The sequence below is a fragment of the Nomascus leucogenys genome, chromosome 5 (assembly GCF_006542625.1).
Source record: "Nomascus leucogenys isolate Asia chromosome 5, Asia_NLE_v1, whole genome shotgun sequence".
Classification (NCBI taxonomy): domain Eukaryota; kingdom Metazoa; phylum Chordata; class Mammalia; order Primates; family Hylobatidae; genus Nomascus; species Nomascus leucogenys.
The window spans coordinates 1,457,729-1,476,709 of record NC_044385.1 but is presented as its reverse complement, the minus strand read 5'-3'; the positions used below and the strand labels follow the sequence as shown (position 1 = coordinate 1,476,709).

Sequence of the window (18,981 nt, the reverse complement as noted above, 5' to 3'; positions counted from 1 at the left end):
TGCATTTCTGACAAGCTCCTAGATGCTGCTGAAGCTGCTAGGCCATAGGGCACACTTTGAGAACCTCTGCCTGAGGCATTAGGGCTTAATTCTCTGCAGAACCAGTTCACCCGTGAAGGAAGGAAAGTTGAATTGCAGGCTTCTAGGTTCTAGTATTTTCAACTTTTAAGTAAATGCCAAATAATTTTTAAATGGTTGTACCAATTTATACTCCTCTCAGCCACACGACAGTTTCTGTTACTTCATATCTTCACCAAAACTTGATATTGTCAGTCTTTTTAATTTTTGCCAGTATGGAAGGTTAATAATGGTATCTCATTGTGGTATCAATTAGTATTTCCCAAACTATTAATGCAATTAAGCACTTTTCCATATATTTATTGGCATTTTTAATTTCCTCTTTTGTGAAGTTCCTGTTCAAATCTTTTGACCATTTTTTTTTCCTATCAGGTTGTCTATTTTTCTTTTTGGTTAGTAGTAGTTATTTATTTTGGATATTAGTCCATTATATATTAAATGTGTTGCAAAGAACTTTTCCCATTCCTTCTGGCTTTTTCATTTTGGTGTCTTTTGATGGACCAAAGTTCACTATTTTAATTTAGCTGAATTTATCAGTCTCCCTCTTTAAAGCTAGGGATGTGCATGTGTGTGTGTGTGTGTGTAATGCATAAGAAATCCTTTTCCACCATGAGGTCGTAAAGACAGTCCCCTGAAGTATCTTCTGAAAGCATTAGAGGCAGGGCATGGTGGCTTATGCCTGTAATTCCAGGACTTTGGGAGGCTGAGGCTGGAGGATTGCTTGAAGCTAGGAGTTCGAGACCAGCCTGGGCAACATAACAAGACCCCATCTCTATTTTTAAAATATTTAAATAAATAAATAAAAGCATTAGGGTTGTGCCCTCCACACTAAGCTCTTTAATTCTCACCTGAAATTGATTTCTGGGGTAGTTTTAGATAGGGATCCAGTTTCATTTTTCCCCATACATATTCCTAATTCCCCAGCGCTGTTTATTGAAAAGTCAATCCTTGCCACATTTATTTGCAGTTCCACTTGGTTGTATATCAAGTCTGTAGTCCTGAATAAATCTGTTTCTGAGCCTTCTATTCTTTTTCTTTGGTTATTTATCTATCTTTGGGCCAACACCTCACCTTACTGCCTCTGTTACAGAGGCATTAAAATGAAGTGTTGATATCAGGTAGGGCAAGTCTTTCTGTCTTGTGCTTGGGTCTGGTCTCATCTTGGCTAGTTTTTGCTTTTGCAATTCCATGCAAATTTTAGAATTATCTTGTTAAGTTCTATTACATTTGATTGGAATTACCATTACACTGATTCTTGGGGGAGAGTTGACAAATGTATAATAACAAATCTTCCAAACCATGGAGTGGTGGCAATTTCTCTATCTATATCCTTTTAAACATCTCTCAAATAAGTTTTAAAATTTTCTCCATAGAACTCTTACATATTTTATGTCAGCTATAGGCCTAAGTATTCCATATATTTGATGCAATTATCAATGGTGTCTTTTATTTTAAAAATAATTTTCTGCTTGCTGCTGTTATATTCAAATACAGTTAATTTTTAAATCTTGATTTTTGTATCCAGCAACTTTGTAATTCATTTATAAATTCTTGGGGATTTTCTGTCTATACAAGCAGGTCATCTGGGATAATACTAGAGGCAGCGCAGTGTGGTGGGAGAGTATAGACTGGGGAACAGCACCGGCAGGGTCTGGACCTCAGCCCTGCCACACATGAGTGATGTGTCTTTAGACACGTTCCATGAACTGTAAAATAAGGTCAATAATAGTACCTGCCTCATAGGGTTGCTGTGAGAATTGAGTCAGTAAATGTAAAGCACTTAGTAAGTGTTACATAAGTGTATGCTATTATTGTAATTACTTTTCTTTCCTTTCCAATCATACTTTGTATTTCTTGCCTTACTGCATTGGCTGGAACCTAAAGGACAGAGGTCAAGAAAGCTGGCGTCCCTGACCTCCCGATCTGAAAGGAAAAGCTTTCAGTCATTCATCACTAAGCATTGTGCCCACTGTGTGTTTAAGATTGCCTTTATCAGATTAAGGAATGTCCATTTTATTCCTAGTTTGCCAAGAATTTTTATTGTCATAGGATGTTTAATTTGATCACATCTGTTTCTGCATCTGTTGAAGTCATCAAATTATTTTATCTTATAATCTCTTAATATGATGAATTACATTTGGTTTTATAATGATAAACCAAACAGGGTAGTCTGTATATTGTATTGTAAAGTGAATGGACATCAATCGTGCAGTGACCATGGTTGCGTGGAGCCAGCCGGATGTGCACTAAAATAAAAAGGTCAGAGCAGAGACGGATGGCGGCCTGAGAGGGCAGTAGATTCGCGCTCACAGAGCAGGTCAAGCAAGGCCTCCTCACCCTGCTCTTCTGCTTCTGCATACACGTCTTCGAGCTCAGGAGATACAGTTACATCAAATGTCTACATTGGATGGAAAGAAATTCTGTGAGCTCCCAGGATTCCGGTTACTTACAAGAGGTTGGTACCGTCTGAGTCTGAAAAGCTGCCCTCTGGCCGTGTTCATGCGTTGGTAGAACACCTTCAGAGCCTTGGCAGTCTCTTGGTCAGAGCCAGCTTGCTGTGTGCACATTTGGCTCATCTCCCTGGCGGATGGCAGTTGCGCAGTCATCCCGCTGATCTTCAGAGTGTTGGAAGGCTTCTGGGCTGAGGTGGGAAGAAAAAGGTAATATGGACTTATGTATCTCTTTCTTTGGGCATCTCTATATTTATTTATTTTGGTGGCATTCTACTACATGAGCATTTATCAGGCACCAGTTTGGATCCATCCAAGGGAAAGGGGAAATCTCACAGGGCGGAAGAAATGTCCAGCATTTTTTGTTTATGAAACAAGATATGAATTAACTCATTTAAAAGTTTGTTTCTTAAAAGACAAATACACATCCCAAATGTAGGAGTCTAGGGATAAGCTACACAGCCAAGACTGGAGCAGTCTCTCACCTTGACCAGAAGCAATTTCCGCAAGTGATGCTTTGAGAAGCACGTTCTCCTCTCTCAGGCTCTGTTAATGGTCCTGCTCTAGCTTGAGCAGCTTCAGATAAAGTTCTGGTATCTGGTTTGAGGCTGCCTACGAGAAAACATGTCAGTTTCGTCTTTTGTTGTATCATCTGCATATTCTTTGATACTGGCAATGTTTGTACCATGGGAAAATCAAATGGGGTGGGAGTGTGTGTTTGGTGAGCAGAGTTTAAGCCCCTCAGGGTACACAGGAGTAAATAAAGAAAACGTTTGTTAAGGGGGAAGGAACGTCAAGCAGCTGTCATCAGAGATTTTCTAGCCACCTGGGATGCCCATTTTAATGTCCTATGTACACACCTGGCTTGTATCCTTCACAGTGGAAATTTTCTTGGTGTCTACCAGGATGTGGCCTTCACCTGTGACCATGAGGCCCAGCTGGGAGCAGCTCAGCTCAGCGCAGCCTTCTGTAGTGGGGAGAGACACAGTCAAAGAAAGAAACATCCCAGTCGCCCAGCTCCAGTGTCATGTGAGAAGTTGTTAAAGCATATAACCACCCTGCTGGATGAGAACCCAGAGGCCCAGGGGAAGAGATGGCTCCGGCCCACCGCTGTTAGGACCCGGACTGCCTCGCTCCTCTACCCCTTCTGCAGCCCTGAATGTATGGCATGTCTGATGAAAGCATAAGTAAGCAAGGTACCTTGAAGGCCCCATAGGTCAACAATAAGGGCATTTGTCTGCAAATAATTCGGAAAGTCCTGAGATGCACTTAAGGCTGCAGATTGGACAGTCTCTTCAATTTGTGGATTCACACTTTTCCATGCAGGTTTGGTATAGATAGTGTTTGGAAGGTCATAAATTCTGTACCTGAGAAAAACATAAAACATAATTTAAAACCAGAAGGGACACATTTGTAAAGAAAAGGGACAGATAAGCCAAAGATTTACAGCCCATGTGTCAGATAAAAGATGACCTATGATTGATTCTCATGTTTATCAGCTCCAACATCTTATTCGACGTGGATATCATCACTATATAATGATTTTTTTTAAAAGCCTAGGCTGGGCACAATGGCTTACGCCCGTAATGTCGGCATTTTGGGAGGCTGAGGCAGGCAGATTGCTTGAGCCCAGGAATTGGACACCAGCCTGGGCAACATGGCAAAACACCATCTCTGTAAAAAATACAAAAATTAGGTGGGTGTGGTGGTGCATGCCTGTAGTTCCAGCTACTCAGGAGGCTGAGGTTTCAGTAAGCTGAGATCGCTCCACTCCACTGCACTCCAATCCAGCCTGGCGACAGAGCAAGACTCTGTCTCAAAAACAAAAACAAACAAAACAGGTTTCAATAAATCCCTTCTACTTAGATAATCAAAAATGGTTAATTTTCCATGTAAGGCGGTGATTTGGTTTTTGTTCTTCAAAGTCTCCCTTTATTGCCTTATCTTTATTTATTTATTTATTTTGAGACGGAGTCTCGCTCTGTCGCCCAGGCTAGAGTGATCTCGGCTCACTGCAACCTCTCCCTTTGGGGTTCAAGCGATTCTCCTGCCTTTGCCTCCTCAAGTAGCTGGGATTACAGGCGTATGCCACCGCACCTGGCAAATTTTTCTACTTTTAGTAGAGCCGGGGTTTCACCATGTTGGCAGGCTGGTCTTGAACTCCTGACCTCAAGTGATCTGCCAGCCTCAGCCTCCCAAAGTGCTGGGATTACCGGCGTGAACCACCGCACCTGGCCTGCCTTATCTTTCAATATCCTTTTAGCCTAATTTGTTTAAGCATATCTGGTGCTTCTGCCATATCATAATACAGTCCTTCTGTTTCCAACTAAAACCCAAAAACTGTTTTGCTTAGATAACATGGTTTTACTGGATATTCTTTCTGATAATTAGAATTTCTGCTTCAGTTCCGTAAAAAGTTCAGTACACACTGACCACAGGCCAGAGACCTGGAGGGACATGTGGCCCCTCTATAAATAGATGGGAAATAGTCGTCTCAAAGTTAGACAGAGAAACTGTGAGGGAAAATAGTCATTTTAAAGTTAAACAGAGAAACTTCCTCTATTAAATAGATGAGGAAATAGTCATCTTAAAGTCAAACAGAGAAACTTAAGAAAACTTTGTGATAAGCTCATTTTTAAAACTTGAAGAAAGACTGGACTGCCCCCCTCAGGGTCCACACGGCAGGTGGCGTGTGTGGCTCTGTTCCGTGGTGCAGGCTGATCCCCTATCTGAATGCCCCGCTTTGCATCTTCCTTCATCCAGTTGACGCCAAGGCACCGGACAATGTGAATCTGAAAATCCATCCTCTTGCCCAGCAGCTCCAAAGGGTCGGTAACCACATCCTCCTCGCCATGTGTTCTACAAACGGAAGAGGTGAACGCTGACCTCGGGTTAGGCTGGGTCCAAGCAAGTTAAGATTGTGATGTTAAGGGGGTTCAATAGAATCCTTAAGAGAGAGCTAATTTCACTGAAGACAGGATCAGTAGAGTTCATTCATGCATTCAAGAGACACGAAACAAGAGCCCGTTACCCTGGCACGTCAAAGTAAGATCAGGCCTTCTCAAGGATCTCCCTGCCTGGAGGAAAAAAGAAGATAAACAGCCTCATGCGATAGATGCACACAGATGTGGATGCTAAACTTGCATTGAAGATTTAGGTAGGTTCCCTGTGGGACAGAGTGGGAAAGCCAGTGGCTGCCCAGATGCAGCCTCTCAGGTTGTCATCTTCCTTTTCCTTTGTTTCTTTATAGTCTAGAGAGAACCCCAGGCCTACAAGCTCAGAAACTGACTCGGACAGCTTTCCAACAAGGGACTGCTGTCCTATCAACCAGCCTCACAAAGTCTGAAACCTTTCAAATTAAATTCATTAATTTGCAACAGGAAATACAACTTGCTGGGCAGCCCGGAAGCTCGAGGTAGCCAAGTGATCAGAGAGCTGCTTGGAGTAAAGGCAGTGAGTTGTTGGGCAGCTTGGTTTCTTGGTCATGGAACCTTGAGGTTCTCTTCTTGAGCTGATTTCTTCTTCAGAAAGATGGAAAGGTTGCACTGAGTGCCTGTAAGGGCCTGGCACCCAGACCAGGCCCCTGCCAGCCTCTCGGCTTAGGATTGCTAAAAGACTTTTGCTTTTGTAAAAACTGCCTGTGACAGATGAGTATCCAGAGAGGACAGTTGGGGGTAATGAGGCAATGTTTAGGACAGCGCTGATAGCTCAAAACAAAGCCTGTGCCCACAGAAAGGTCAGGTGACAGCACAGAGTGAGGTCGGCTTCACAGTCCCTACCTTGAGAAAAGGGCTGAGCTGGAAAATCAGCTTCTACTTCTGGCTCTTGAAGCAGGTTGGGCCTTCAGCATGGGAAAGCATCCCACGCGGCAGATGCCAGGCCCACAAGGCCAGGAGGGGAGTGTGGCTGGGGAGGCCCCGCAACCCACTTGGCTTCTCTCCTGAGGGTCCATTGTTTGGAACCCACCCAGCTCTTTCGGTTTTGTCCAAGGCTCCTTCCACTATACCTGCCTCTGCTAGATGTCCTCCTCATTCCTCAGGTCCCCCAGGGGATAGCAAAAATCAAATTTGTTGAGGCCAAATGGTGAATGAATGAGCTCTTTCATTTGTCTTATGAATGACCTGTTCAGGGTACCAAGTTGACCACTCCGTCAGGAGAACTCAGGCCTGCTCTGGATTTTCTGTGTGTGACTGACCCAGAAGTAGGCAGGGGGGAGAGGGAGACACTCACTGTCCTGTGAGGCAGCAGGGTGCTATGCAGACACGCAGCACCGCCTCCTCCAGCCCGTCACAGTTCAGAAACTCCACTTGCTCCTCCAGCTTCATGCAGTAGGCCAGCGACTGGAGCCGGATGTGAGCTGAGCCCAGGTGGACGACCTCGCCAGGATCCCAGAAAGGGTGGTCTTCTTGAGCCACAGGGCCGTTCATCTAGAAAGTGCTGGTAAAGTTCCTCCATTAGGAATTTCCTATTGATGAACTTGGCTTTTGACCATATCCACACCTGGAAACACAGAGGTAGGTCACCAGTATTTGATTTCATCTGCTGCTCTAACAATTCATCACTCTGATTTTTCCCAGCACGCTCCCTCCATTGACTGGGTTTGGGGTACTCATGACCACATCCCACTCTCTCCAAACCTAGCTTTGCTGACATCAAGAATACCGTATTCATTCCTGGACCTGTTACTTCACCATTGCTTGAGCCTAGGAAATGACTTAGAGGAGATGATGAAGGGGGTAGAAAACAGACCCTCTCAGGAGAAATGAAGGTTTGGGGCTTATGGTGTGCAGAATGGTCCTCAAAGATGCCCACGTCCTAATCCCCAGAACCTGTGAATATATTACTTTTATGGCAAACAGAAATGAAGGTTTGTCATCAGCTGACCTTAAAATATGGAGATTAGCCTGGAGTATCCAGGTGGCCCCGATGAAATCACAAGGGTCTTCAGTGTGGCCGAGAGAGGCAGAAGAGAGATTCAGAAAGAGATATGACAATGCCTGCGGGGTCAGAGAGAGGCTATGTGGTGGCTTTGAAGATGGAGGGAGGTGGCCTCTAAAAGCTGGAAAGGTGCAGGAAACAGATTCTCTTCCTCAGGCCCAGAAAGCAGTACAGCCCTGTCAACACCTTGCTTTTAGCCCAGTGAGACCCAATTTCGACTTCTCATGTGTAGAACGATGATAAGGTAGTAAGTTTGTGTCATTTAATGAGCCTGGTCATTCATTAACAGCAGCCATGGAAGATGATGCAGGGGTAGTTAGTCTGGAGAAGAGCTGAGAAGTGGCTCCTCCACCACGATTGGAGTGCACACGGGCAGACACACACACACAGGAGACACTCCCCACAGCCTTCCCAGCCCAGCATGGCAGGCATTCTAAGCTCCATTCTGCAGAGACCCAAGCAGGCGTCCTTCCTTGTTCAGGGGTTCACACCCAGTGCGCAGCAGATCCAGGACAACAGCCTGCCGCTGTCTTCCTCCTCACTGGGTGAAGACAGGGTCTCTGTCAACACTGGCTCTGGAAAGGGGACAAACCTGAAGCCACAGGATGAGGGATTCCAGAGGGATTCCAGGTAGGTCATTTTTAGACCATAAATATCAGGTTAAAGTAGCAACTCCTGTTCTGGGCAACTTGAAAAGCAAAAGCAAAAATCAACAGATAAGTCATTCTATGTATGATGTCTCTTCATAAAAAGGACATTCCCGGGACTTGGAAAACAGATTGCATCTTTTTCTGTTGGCCTCACAGTGAAGAACCATAGTGCTCTCCTAGAGGCGGCACCACCATTAAATAAGAATGTTGGCCGGGCGCGGTGGCTCACGCTTGTAATCCCAGCACTTTGGGAGGCCGAGGCGGGCGGATCACGAGGTCAGGACATCGAGACCACGGTGAAACCCCGTCTCTACTAAAAATACAAAAAATTAGCCGGGCGTGGTGGCGGGCGCCTGTAGTCCCAGCTACTGGAAGAGGCTGAGGCAGGAGAATGGCGTGAACCCGGGAGGCGGAGCTTGCAGTGAGCCGAGATCGGCCACTGCACTCCAGCCTGGGTGACAGAGCGAGACTCCGTCTCAAAAAAAAAAAAAAAAAAAAAAAAAAAAAAAAAAAAAAAAAAAAAGAATGTGGGGGCCGGGCGCGGTGGCTCACGCCTGTAGTCCCAGCACTTTGGGAGGCTGAGGCAGGCGGATCACGAGGTCAGGAGATCGAGACCAGCCTGGCCAACACAGTGAAACCCCGTCTGTACCAAAAATACAAAAAATTAGCCGGGCGTGGTGGCAGGCACCTGTAGTCCCAGCTACTTGGGAGGTTGAGGCAGGAGAACGCTTTAACCCAGGAGATGGAGCTTGCAGGGAGCCGAGATCGTGCCACTGCACTCCAGCCTGGACGACAGAGTGAGACTGTCTCAAAAAAAAAAAAATGGGGCAGCAGGGAACAACAGGAGTTCTAGTCATTGTGGTTTTTCTGTTTGTGTTTTTCTTTTCTTTTTAAGACGTGATCTTGCTCTGTCACCCAGGCTGGAGTGCAGTGGCCCAGTCTCAGCTCACTGCAGCCTTGAACTCCTGGGCTCAGGTGGGCCTCCTGCTTCAGCCTCTGAGGGGCTGGACTGCAGGCGTGTGCCACTGCACTGGCTTATTCTGGTTTTTCTTAAAGACTTTAGGGAACTAAGATCATGGGAATCTAAATAATAAATGAATTCGCTGCCTCATTACCTCTGGATATCAGACCACAGGGCTGGTGTCAGTTAAGATTGCATGTCATCCTTGGCCTAAGGAGGAAACAGGTTGGCGAGGTTCCGGGATAGGCTGCGAGCCCATGTGACTCCCGCCCGCTCCCAGGTGGGCTCTGCAGACCTGGCTCAGAGTTCCCTGGCGGGATGTGCTGCTCACCAGAGCCAGCAGCTGTTGGGTGAATACTGCTGAAAAGTAACCACAAGCTGGCAGCATTTCCAGGTCAAAACCCCCCCAACCCTCACACAGCCGTGGTCTGCTCGTGAGCTTGTCTATGATGTGTGACTCCCAACAGCTGCACAACACTGCGTCGTCCCTGAGAGCCGCAGCAGCAGTCACCGTCCACACGGTCAGCGGGGGGACAGGTAAACACGTACAAGATCAGCCGCAAAGTACCATTTGTGTTTCTAGCTGGGACCCACAGCTGTCTCTGCTGGTCTTCTAGTCTTCAGAAGTGCCTGTCTCACAGGCACTGCCGACATCTACACACCGTGTCACAACAGACCTCCAGACCACAGCCTTCCAGAAGCCTCCATCTACACACCGTGTCACAAGAGACCCCCAGACCACAGCCTTCCAGAAGCCTCCATCTACACACCGTGTCACAAGAGACCCTCAGACCACAGCCTTCCAGAAGCCTCCATCTACACACCGTGTCACAAGAGACCCCCAGACCACAGCCTTCCAGAAGCCTCCATCTACACACCGTGTCACAAGAGACCCCCAGACCACAGCCTTCCAGAAGCCTCCATCTACACACGGTGTCACAGGAGACTCTCAGACTACAGCCTTCCAGAAGCCTCCATCTACACACCATGTCACGATACCGTCAGACCACAGCCTTCCAGAAGCCTCCATCTACATACCATGTCACAAGAGACCCCCAGACCACAGCCTTCCAGAAGCCTCCATCTACATACCATGTCACAAGAGACCCTCAGACTGCAGCCTTCCAGAAGCCTCCTGAGGAAAGCAGGGCTTCATCTGAAGACAGATCACTGGCACTAAGCTTACTTGTTTTTTTGAGACAGGGTCTTGCTGTGTTGCCCAGGCTGGAGTGTAGTGGCATAATCACAGCTCACTGTAGCCTCAACCTCCTCAGGCTCAGGTGATTCTCCTACCTCAGCCTCCCCAGTAGCGGGGACTACAGGTGCTCACCACCATACTCAGCTAATTTTGTATTTTTTGTAGAGACGGGGTTTCACCATGTTCGCCAAGCTGGTCTCGAACTCCTGAGCTCAAGCCATCCACCCACCTCGGCCTCCCCAAATCCTGGGATTACAGATGCGAACTACCATGCTGGGCCTAATCTTACTTGTTTTAATGTAAAAATGGACAGTCTTGAGGATGACAGATTGGTAAGATTCATATCTTCATGAGAAAAAAAATAGAAAAAAACCAAACTGTACGACCCCCTAAAAGAGAACCTGGTGTGTTTAAGCAGAAGCAGTCCTATCAGACACTACCTGTCCCAGTGACAGGATGCTGGGCTGAAGGAAAATGACGTTTCAGCATGAATCCAGGCCCTCAGCCCTCCCATACAGTTCTCCCGATGATGAGTGTGAGAACACCGTCTCCTGTCCTGTTTCTGGTAATGACAGGCAGGCAGGCACTCATGAGTGCCTTCGTGTGCACTCAGTAACCCTTCTGCTAGCAACAGTTTAAAAGGCTATTTTTCGAACTGCCTTAGACTATAATACAAAATGGAATAGCACGGAAAATGGTTTTTTAGAATTACAAATTTTCTTAAAACAAGGTCAGACAAGACAGGAAACCGCCAAGCCAAAGTCTACGGGAAAGTGGCCCGAAAGAGGCACGTGGAATATCGGGCACCAGAGCCACTTTGCCCCAGTGGCCTTTGCTGGAAAAAAATGCAAAGTACAAACACTCTGAGGGGTCCCCTCCAAGGCCTCACGGAACGTGGCGGAGAAGTCCAGGCTGACTCCCCAGGGTGAGGGTCTCACGGGAGACCGTCCCCACATCACACAGACCTGCAGGAAAGGGGTCGGTCTCTGAGGAGCTGGGCTCCAGGATCCTTGCTCGGTTTCCTCCCTGGGGCAGGACCTTGGCAGCCCCAGAACCTGGAGGGCGAAACCCCGTGGATGAGGTGGTGGGTGCACAGGTGCTAACCACATGGCACGCACACACATGCTTATAGTCTTATCTCATTTCACAATTTTTAAAAGCTTTACAAAAATCGGTCTTGGCCCAGAACATTTTGGCAATTTTTGGGCGATGAGCAGAAAAGTGAAATTCAGAGAAGCTTCAGTTGCTGAGCAGGGAGAGAGCAGCCCGGGGTGGGGGCCGGAGGCGCAGTCTCGCAAGGCAACTGATGAGTGTGCTGGAGCCGGAAGCCTGAGGGCTGCTCCAGGGGCCTGATGTGCACAAGGGGTGCTGCAAGTTGGGCCTGCATTTCTGTTTCCTCCGTTGGAGGCAGAGGGAGAGGAAACAGGGTCTTAAGCTTCTAAAATGGAACCTCCTGATAGTAAGGTCCAGCCAGTGGAGTTGGTGAAACAGCCTTTTCCGGAGTCCCTAGGAGGATGGCTTTTCTCATTGCTGCAGAAAGGCAGTCTGTGCTCTCACGGGCACGTGTACACAAACACACACTTGCACACACACATGCACATACGTGCATGGACAGACACCACTACCACTTGCGTAAACTCTCAGGCTCCCTTCTGGCTCAAAAGCTTTGAGTCATACTCAGCATGAACAGATGCTCAGCGCAGGCTAGGTTAGGAATGCTCCCAGGAGCTGGTGCTGTGAGGGAGGGTCCAGGACAGGGAACGGGAGAGTGGATCCGCCTGTTCCCCAGAGCTCCAGCTCATACTTGGAATACGTTTTGCCCTTGACGGGGTCTCCGGAGGCTGCAGCTGGTAAAGGTAACCTGTGTCCCCGTGGAGTCTCACCTCCTGAGTCCCATCCCCGTGGATCCTCACCTCCTAGGTCACGTCCCAGTGGATCCTCACCTCCTGGGTCCCGTCCCAGTGGATCCTCACCTCCTGGGTCACGTCCCTGTGATCCTCACCTCCTGGGTCCCGTCCCCGTGGATCTCACCTCGTGAGTCCCGTCCCCGTGGGCCTCACCTCCTGAGTCCCTCCCCGTGGAGTCTCACCTCCTGAGTCCCGTCCCCGTGGGGCCTCACCTCGTGAGTCCCGTCCCCGTGGATCCTCACCTCGTGAGTCCCGTCCCCATGGAGTCTCACCTCCTGAGTCCTGGCCCTGTGGGGCCTCACCTCGTGAGACCCGTGGTGGGTCACCTTCACCAAGACCTCCTTCTGTAGGTCATAGCCCCTGGAATCTGACGATGCCAAATTCTTCACCTTCGATTCCATGTTCAGTCCCTGGTAAAAGAAACACTTCTCACTAAATAATCGTACACTCGGCCAGGCACAGTCCCTCATGCCTGTAATCCCAGCACTTTGGGAAGCTGAGGCAAGTGGATCACTTGAGCCCAGGAGTTCAAGACCAGCCTGGGCAACATAGCAAAACCCCACCTCTACTAAAAATACAACAATTAGCCGGGCGTGGAAGTGCATCCCTGTAGTCCCGGCTACTTGGGAGGCAGAGGTGGGAGGATCACTTGAACCCGGGAAGTGGAGGTTGCAGTAAACCATGATTGCACCACTGCACTCCAGCCTGGGCGGGAGATTGAGACCCTGTCAAAAAAAAAAAGAAAGAAAAAGAAAATCCTACATTCACAGCTCATACCACCTTTGCAATTTATTTTTCATTCTCCCACGCTCAGGCTTCCTAAATGATGAATGAATAAGACTTTCTCTAAGATGTCCCACTCTTGCCCCTTGGATTTCCCACTAAGAGGAAAGACAGAGCACCAGATTTTCTCCATTCTCTCCTGGAACTAACACTTGGAGTCCGTACCAAATTGATTGAATCTCTTACAAGGTTCCGGCCAATGGGAGCTCATGTGTCCAGGGAGCTGTCCCCAGCCCAGGTGGTCTCTGTGGCACAGCAGCCATCAGGGCGCCTACACCGGAGAGATCCCAGGACCATCTGGGAGGGCCTGCTCATGGCCAGCAAGAGTTGGTCTGGGATCCCGGTGGCTCTGGTAGGCTGTTGGTGAAAGGAATGGTCCTTGGGACTGGGCCGGGCAGTCTGGCTTCTGTCGCTAGTTCCCTGAGAGTCCTTGGGAAGGCAACGCTGCCCCACAAGGCCTTGAGGCCCTTTCTGCTCCTGGCATACCAGCGCCTGGCTCTAGCTAAATTACTTTCTTCAGCTCTTCACTCATTTGATTTGCTTCTGCAACCAGCAGCATCAGTTTGATGTAGTCCTGGAACACAGCCAGGACACCGGGATCTGTCTTGCCGTCTCCACCATCCGCAGCACCTGGCAACAATCACAGTGGAGGTGAAAGTCAGTCACTTGTTCCGCCATGAATTTTTTTTTTTTTTTTGAGACAGAGTTTCACTCTCGTTGCTCCGCCTCCCGAGTTGAAGCGATTCTCCTGCCTCAGCCTCCTGAGTAGCTGGGATTACAGGTGTGCACCACCACACCTGGCTAATTTTTGTATTTTTAGTAGAGACGAGGTTTCACCACATTGGCCAGGCTGGTCTCGAACTCCTGACCTCAGGTGATCTGCCCACCTCAGCCTCCCAAAGTGCTGGAATTACAGGTGTACAGGCATAAGCCACCATGCCAGGCCCTTTTTTTTTTCTTTTTAGACAGCTGTCTTGCTCTGTCATCCAGGCTAGTGTTCAGCGGCATGATCTCTGCTCATTGCAGCCTCCACCTACCAGACTCAAGCAATCCTCCCATCTCAGTCTGCTGAGTAGCTGGGACTACAGGTGCAAGCCACCATGCCTGGCTAATTTTTAAAATATTTTGTAGAGATGAGGTCTCACTTTGTTTCCCAGGCTGGTCTTGAACTCCCAGGTTCAAGCAATCCACCTGCCGTGGCCTCCCAAAGTGCTAGGATTACAGGCACGAGACACCACTCCCAGCAACCGTGAATAAATGTGTATGCTTTTTTGTTCATCGATTCGTTCAGCTGTTCATCAAATATCTACATTTTAAAATTACAAGCATATAAAAAAAAAAAAAAACACAGGAAAATGACACTGCCTGGCTTCTCCTTACGTGGCTGCTTATCTCGACCCATGAATCCTGGCCACAGGCAGGAGGTCCTCTGCCCCCAGTTCCCATTCTTGGTCTCAGGGTCCTTGACCCCAGGTGGCTCCAGACTGGAGAAGGGTGGGGCTAGGTGAGACACGGCTGGCTAGACAGAAGGCCTGGAGGTATCCTCAGGCTGCTGCTGGCACAGCAAGCGACCTGTGCTTCTCTTATACTTGGGGTGGCTTGAAGGAGGGGCTCATGGAGATTATGGGAGGATCAATCTCCCTCCCAAACCCAGGCTGGTACTGCCTCTAATCAGGAAATCTCACCTCTTAGGGACCCCTGGCCTGTGGGTGCACACAGTGCCCTTGGCCCTGAGGTCTGACTCCAAACTGCTCACGTAGCTGCTGGCTTGGTGGGGACCCAAGTCTTCCCTAGGGTCCGAGCCAGGGTCTGGGGCTGGTTCAGCTTCATGGAGCCACCAGGGCCACGAGGGCAGCGGCACGGTCAACCTCTGAAAGCAAGTCAATGAACAGATGGCTTTTCCGGGCCTGGTATGACAGAGTCTTGCTGGTTCGTTGTTTTGTTTTGTTTTGAAATGGAGTCTCGCTCTTTCACCCAGGCTGGAGTGCAGTGGCACGATCTCGGCACATTGCAACCTCCTCCTCCCAGGTTCAGGCAATTCTGCCTCAGCCTCCCGAGTAGCTGGGACTACAGGTGCGTGCCATCACATCCAGCTAATTTTTTGTATTTTTAGTAGAGACGGGGTTTCACTGTGTTAGCCAGGATGGTCTCGAACTCCTGACCTCGTGATCTGCCCGCCTCAGCCTTCCAAAGGGCTGGGATTACAGGCATGAGCCACCGCGCCCAGCCTGGTTCGTTTTTAAAAGTCAAGAACTTCAGCAGAAGAAGAGCAAGGAGGTGAATTTCAAATCAATTTATTTTGCTGAAATTCTGAGAGAAACACTGTGGTGTAGGGAACAGGGAGGAACTCTTTTGCATACACACAGGTGGATCTGCCCACTTTCCACCAGGGGTTTCATGACTGCGAGTTTAGGCAGAGTCCGGGTGCTGAGCAAAGCATGGGGCCCCTCCAGGAAGCCCGCACATCACTGAGATCTCAGCGGGCTCCAGCCTCACCTGGATTCTGGGGGAGCCGCCCGGAGCACGGTGATACGGGGCCGGGGAGAGGGGCGGGGAAGGCGTGCAAAAGCCCCAGCAGAGACAGGCAGAGGCGGGCGGCCAGCGTGGGATACTGCCGGGGGCTGCGTTCAGGGGAGAAGGGGAGATTCTGTCTCAGAAGACTCGGGCTGCACGTTCTTCTGGGCCACGCATTTCCCGCCCAGAGCAGCCCCAGCCGGCCCCTCTTGAGTTGGGCCACTGCTTCTGCAGGCCCAGCAGGCCCCTGGGGGCGGCCGGAGGCCACTAACTGGCTTCTCTAGCTCAGCATTCTTCCCTCATTTGCTGTGTACCCCACTCTCTTCTCTACCCCTTTGAACCATCTTTACCTTCATTCGTCAGGGAACCTTTAACGAGTTGAATGTTGAACGTGTGCTCACTCTATATGGAAATCATAATTCAATTTTGTAAACATCAGACTTTGACAAAACAAATGATGATTTTGTTAAGGAAAGCAGAGAGACAGAGTGTGAAATCGCTGCTCTCAGATCGGCACACGGGAGAGGCCGGCAGTCAGGAGGGGGCTCACCGAGTTTGTCTGTGCTCACTCCCTCCACGGCCGCCCTCTCCAGCTGGAAGAAGTCGTAATGGAACTTGCTGAAGTCCTCACTGCCCCGCTCCGAAGGAAACCCCACGTACGGGTAGGTGCTGTTGGATCCCAAAATCAGGCGGTCCTGGGGAGGAGACGGTGGGCTCAGGAGGGGTTCGAGGCCAAGGAGGGTGAGGTGAACCTCCCCAGTGAGAAGGATCTGAGGAATGTCCTTCCCACAGGAATCCCCCAGACAGGGAGAGACCCAGAGAGGAAGGAGGTGGCCTCTGGCTCCTGCGTTCACCTTCATCGCACCCATTGAGGGTGTGACTCCCTTAGCCCTGGGGGGTCTGTGGGGACCACCCAGAGCCAGGCCCTCCCTCCACGTGTTTCCAGGCTGGTCTGGGCAAGTGCAGCCATGGCTGCAGGGGGCACCAGGTCCTAACTCAGACTGCAGGCTACAGACGGCCTCTTCCGAGGGGTGATGCCCAAGCTAAGCCCTCCTGGGCGGTAAGTCTTGGTGAGGCAGAGACAGCTGCTGAAAGAAGGGCAGTGTGGCCAGGGACAGGAGGCTGAGGGAGGTCACTGAGGGGCCTTTCCAAAAGGGGAGTGGCCAATCCTCATTTGACTGTCCTGTCTGAAAGGCTCTGGCCACCAGGGAGGGGAGAGGGCTGTTGGGAAGCTGGCAGGGGCCCCAGGGTTGGCAGACTGGAGAGGAAGAGGCAGCGATGTTTGCAAGACGCTGTTCAACCCCTCTCAGTGACAGGCTCTTAGAAAAATCCGGTGGCTCACGCTTGTAATCCCAGCACTTTGGGAGGCCGAGGCGGGCGGATCACGAGGTCAGGAGATTGAGACCACAGTGAAACCCCGTCTCTACTAAAACTACAAAAGAATTAGGCGGGCGTGTTGGCGGGCGCCTGTAGTCCCAGCTACTCGGAGCGGCTGAGGCAGGAGAATGGCGTGAACCCGGGAGGCGGAGCTTGCAGTGAGCCGAGATTGCGCCACTGCATTCCAGCCTGGGCGACAGAGCGAGACTCCGTCTCAAAAAAAAAAAAAAAAAAAATCTAAAATGGCACAAAATGTTAGAGCTGGAAGGGACCTGGGAGGACAACTAGTTCAGCCTCCTTGTTTTCCAGGTGAGGTCAGAGGAGTAAAGTGACTTTCCCAAGACCACATAGCGAGTCAGGAGCAGGCCTGTCCCTCCAGCAGCGGTGCCATGTCGTCCCCAGGCCATGGTGGCAGAGGAACCGGTGTGAAAGCCCCATCCTGTCACATCTGTGATGTGGGCACCTCACATGACTGTCCCCTCCCAGCTCTTGGGGACCTAGGACATTCTGTGAGCCCGCAGGGAAGTTTACCAAATGCTGCAGCTCTGTCCTGGTGGTGATGGGCACCCCGTTAACGGCAACCTTGCATTTGCTGTGTGGAATGACCATCACTTTACCATCGGCATTTGTGAAGGAAGCGTGTTTATCTGAAATTCTAAGAAGACAAGAGTCAGTCTAAGACACCCAGCAAATGGTGGTTTTCGTGAGCAGGTAGGCTGATCTTTCTCATTTGCACAGGAGGGAAGATCTACAGCTGCGGAGGATGGCAGGTGGCATCTCGGGGCCTCCTGTGTGCTATGGCCCATGATGCATGGGGACAGCAGCGGGCGCAGAAGGACCCTGCCCTTGGGGAGCACGGGGAGCTGGGAGACAGCAGGCAAGGGCTTCATTAACAGAATGAACACCAGCTGAGGGCCTAGCACTGCGGGGAGCCGGCCAAGGCCACACTGGAGTCCTCATGCTCCCAGGCTAGTGGGATGGGGTGGTGGGAAAATGGCAGCAAGCAAGCTTCAGAAGAGACACTCGGGAGGCGACTCTTAACGAGCTCACCTACTCCAGGTACGTTTCTGTTTCTGCGCCCTCACGGTATAAATTCAGACCTTGTAAGATTTGGGGCTGGACATCAGGCGTGTCAGGTTGGCGTCCCCCCTCCCCGCCCCGCTCCCCCACACCGGATGTCATCTGTGTGTCCTGAATGACTGGCTCCCTGCCTTAGCATGTTCCATGTTCCTGCACTCCTTGGCCATCAAGGAATGTTCTGGATGTGGAGACCCATGTGCATCCAAACCTTTTTTGCATGGGGCCCAGGGGTCCTGTGGGAAAGGTTTTGGCCTCATCACTGGAGTTCAGACATTTACGCACCTGTGCATTGGACCGAGGACGTGGTCTGGACTTGAGGGGGATCCCCAGGGAGAGGTCCCAAGAAGGAGGCTGGCAGTGCAGGACGAGGCAGGGCCAGCCGGCCCCTGGGTCAGCACCCCTCCCGCCACGACGGCCCGTGGGCTTTTGTACGGGGAGGGGTGATCTGTCTGAAGGACGTAGGTGATGGTGCTTCCCAGCTGGAGAGCTGGAAGCAGGAGGAGGACCCTCCAGCAGCGGCCTCCCAGGCAGGGCAGCCACAGAGCTGGGGACAGCTCTCGACCGCGTGAGGCCCGGCAAGGGGTTTCCCAGGGCTCCTGCAGGGGCCTCCTGAGGGAGCCCTTGGGGTCACTCCACAGCCTGGGCTTTCTGTAGTCCAGTGGGTCAGGGCTCCAAGCACCAGGAGAGATCCAAGGATGCACTTATGTTTGGGCCACGCCCGGTGGGCTTGTTCGTTCAGCCCCCTTCGTTTCCTGGCCAGCTCTACTTACTTCTGTTTGTGAAGAATTATTACACAGAATCTAGAAACCAGCTTTCCCTTTTCTCCCAGGGTTGGAGCCCAGGAAGCAAACCGGCACTGCACCCTGGATTTCAGCCAGAGGACGAAAGCCCTGCCCTCAGCTTTCTCAGACCAGCCCTGGAGCAGGTGGCCCGGGGAGACCTGGGCAGTGTCCCTGCTTGTCCTGCAGACTGTGTGGCTCTGCAGATGTCTAGATGGAGGAATCACAATTCTCTAATGCTGGACGAGGACACTGATTCATGCAAA

At 50.3% G+C, this 18,981-nt stretch overlaps 1 protein-coding gene across 1 annotated transcript in view; it reads right to left on the bottom strand.

The window, feature by feature from the left end:
• The window catches only part of LOC101177335 (kinesin-like protein KIF28P), a 60,009-nt gene that overhangs the window by 2,643 nt on the left and 38,385 nt on the right, over positions 1 to 18,981 (bottom strand). The window contains 11 exon segments of the mRNA XM_030812899.1: positions 2,529 to 2,719; positions 3,014 to 3,140; positions 3,389 to 3,495; positions 3,729 to 3,895; positions 5,247 to 5,387; positions 6,759 to 6,953; positions 6,955 to 7,028; positions 12,485 to 12,592; positions 13,477 to 13,595; positions 16,030 to 16,174; positions 17,388 to 17,517. Coding sequence (XP_030668759.1) covers positions 2,529 to 2,719; positions 3,014 to 3,140; positions 3,389 to 3,495; positions 3,729 to 3,895; positions 5,247 to 5,387; positions 6,759 to 6,953; positions 6,955 to 7,028; positions 12,485 to 12,592; positions 13,477 to 13,595; positions 16,030 to 16,174; positions 17,388 to 17,517 — 1,504 coding nt within the window.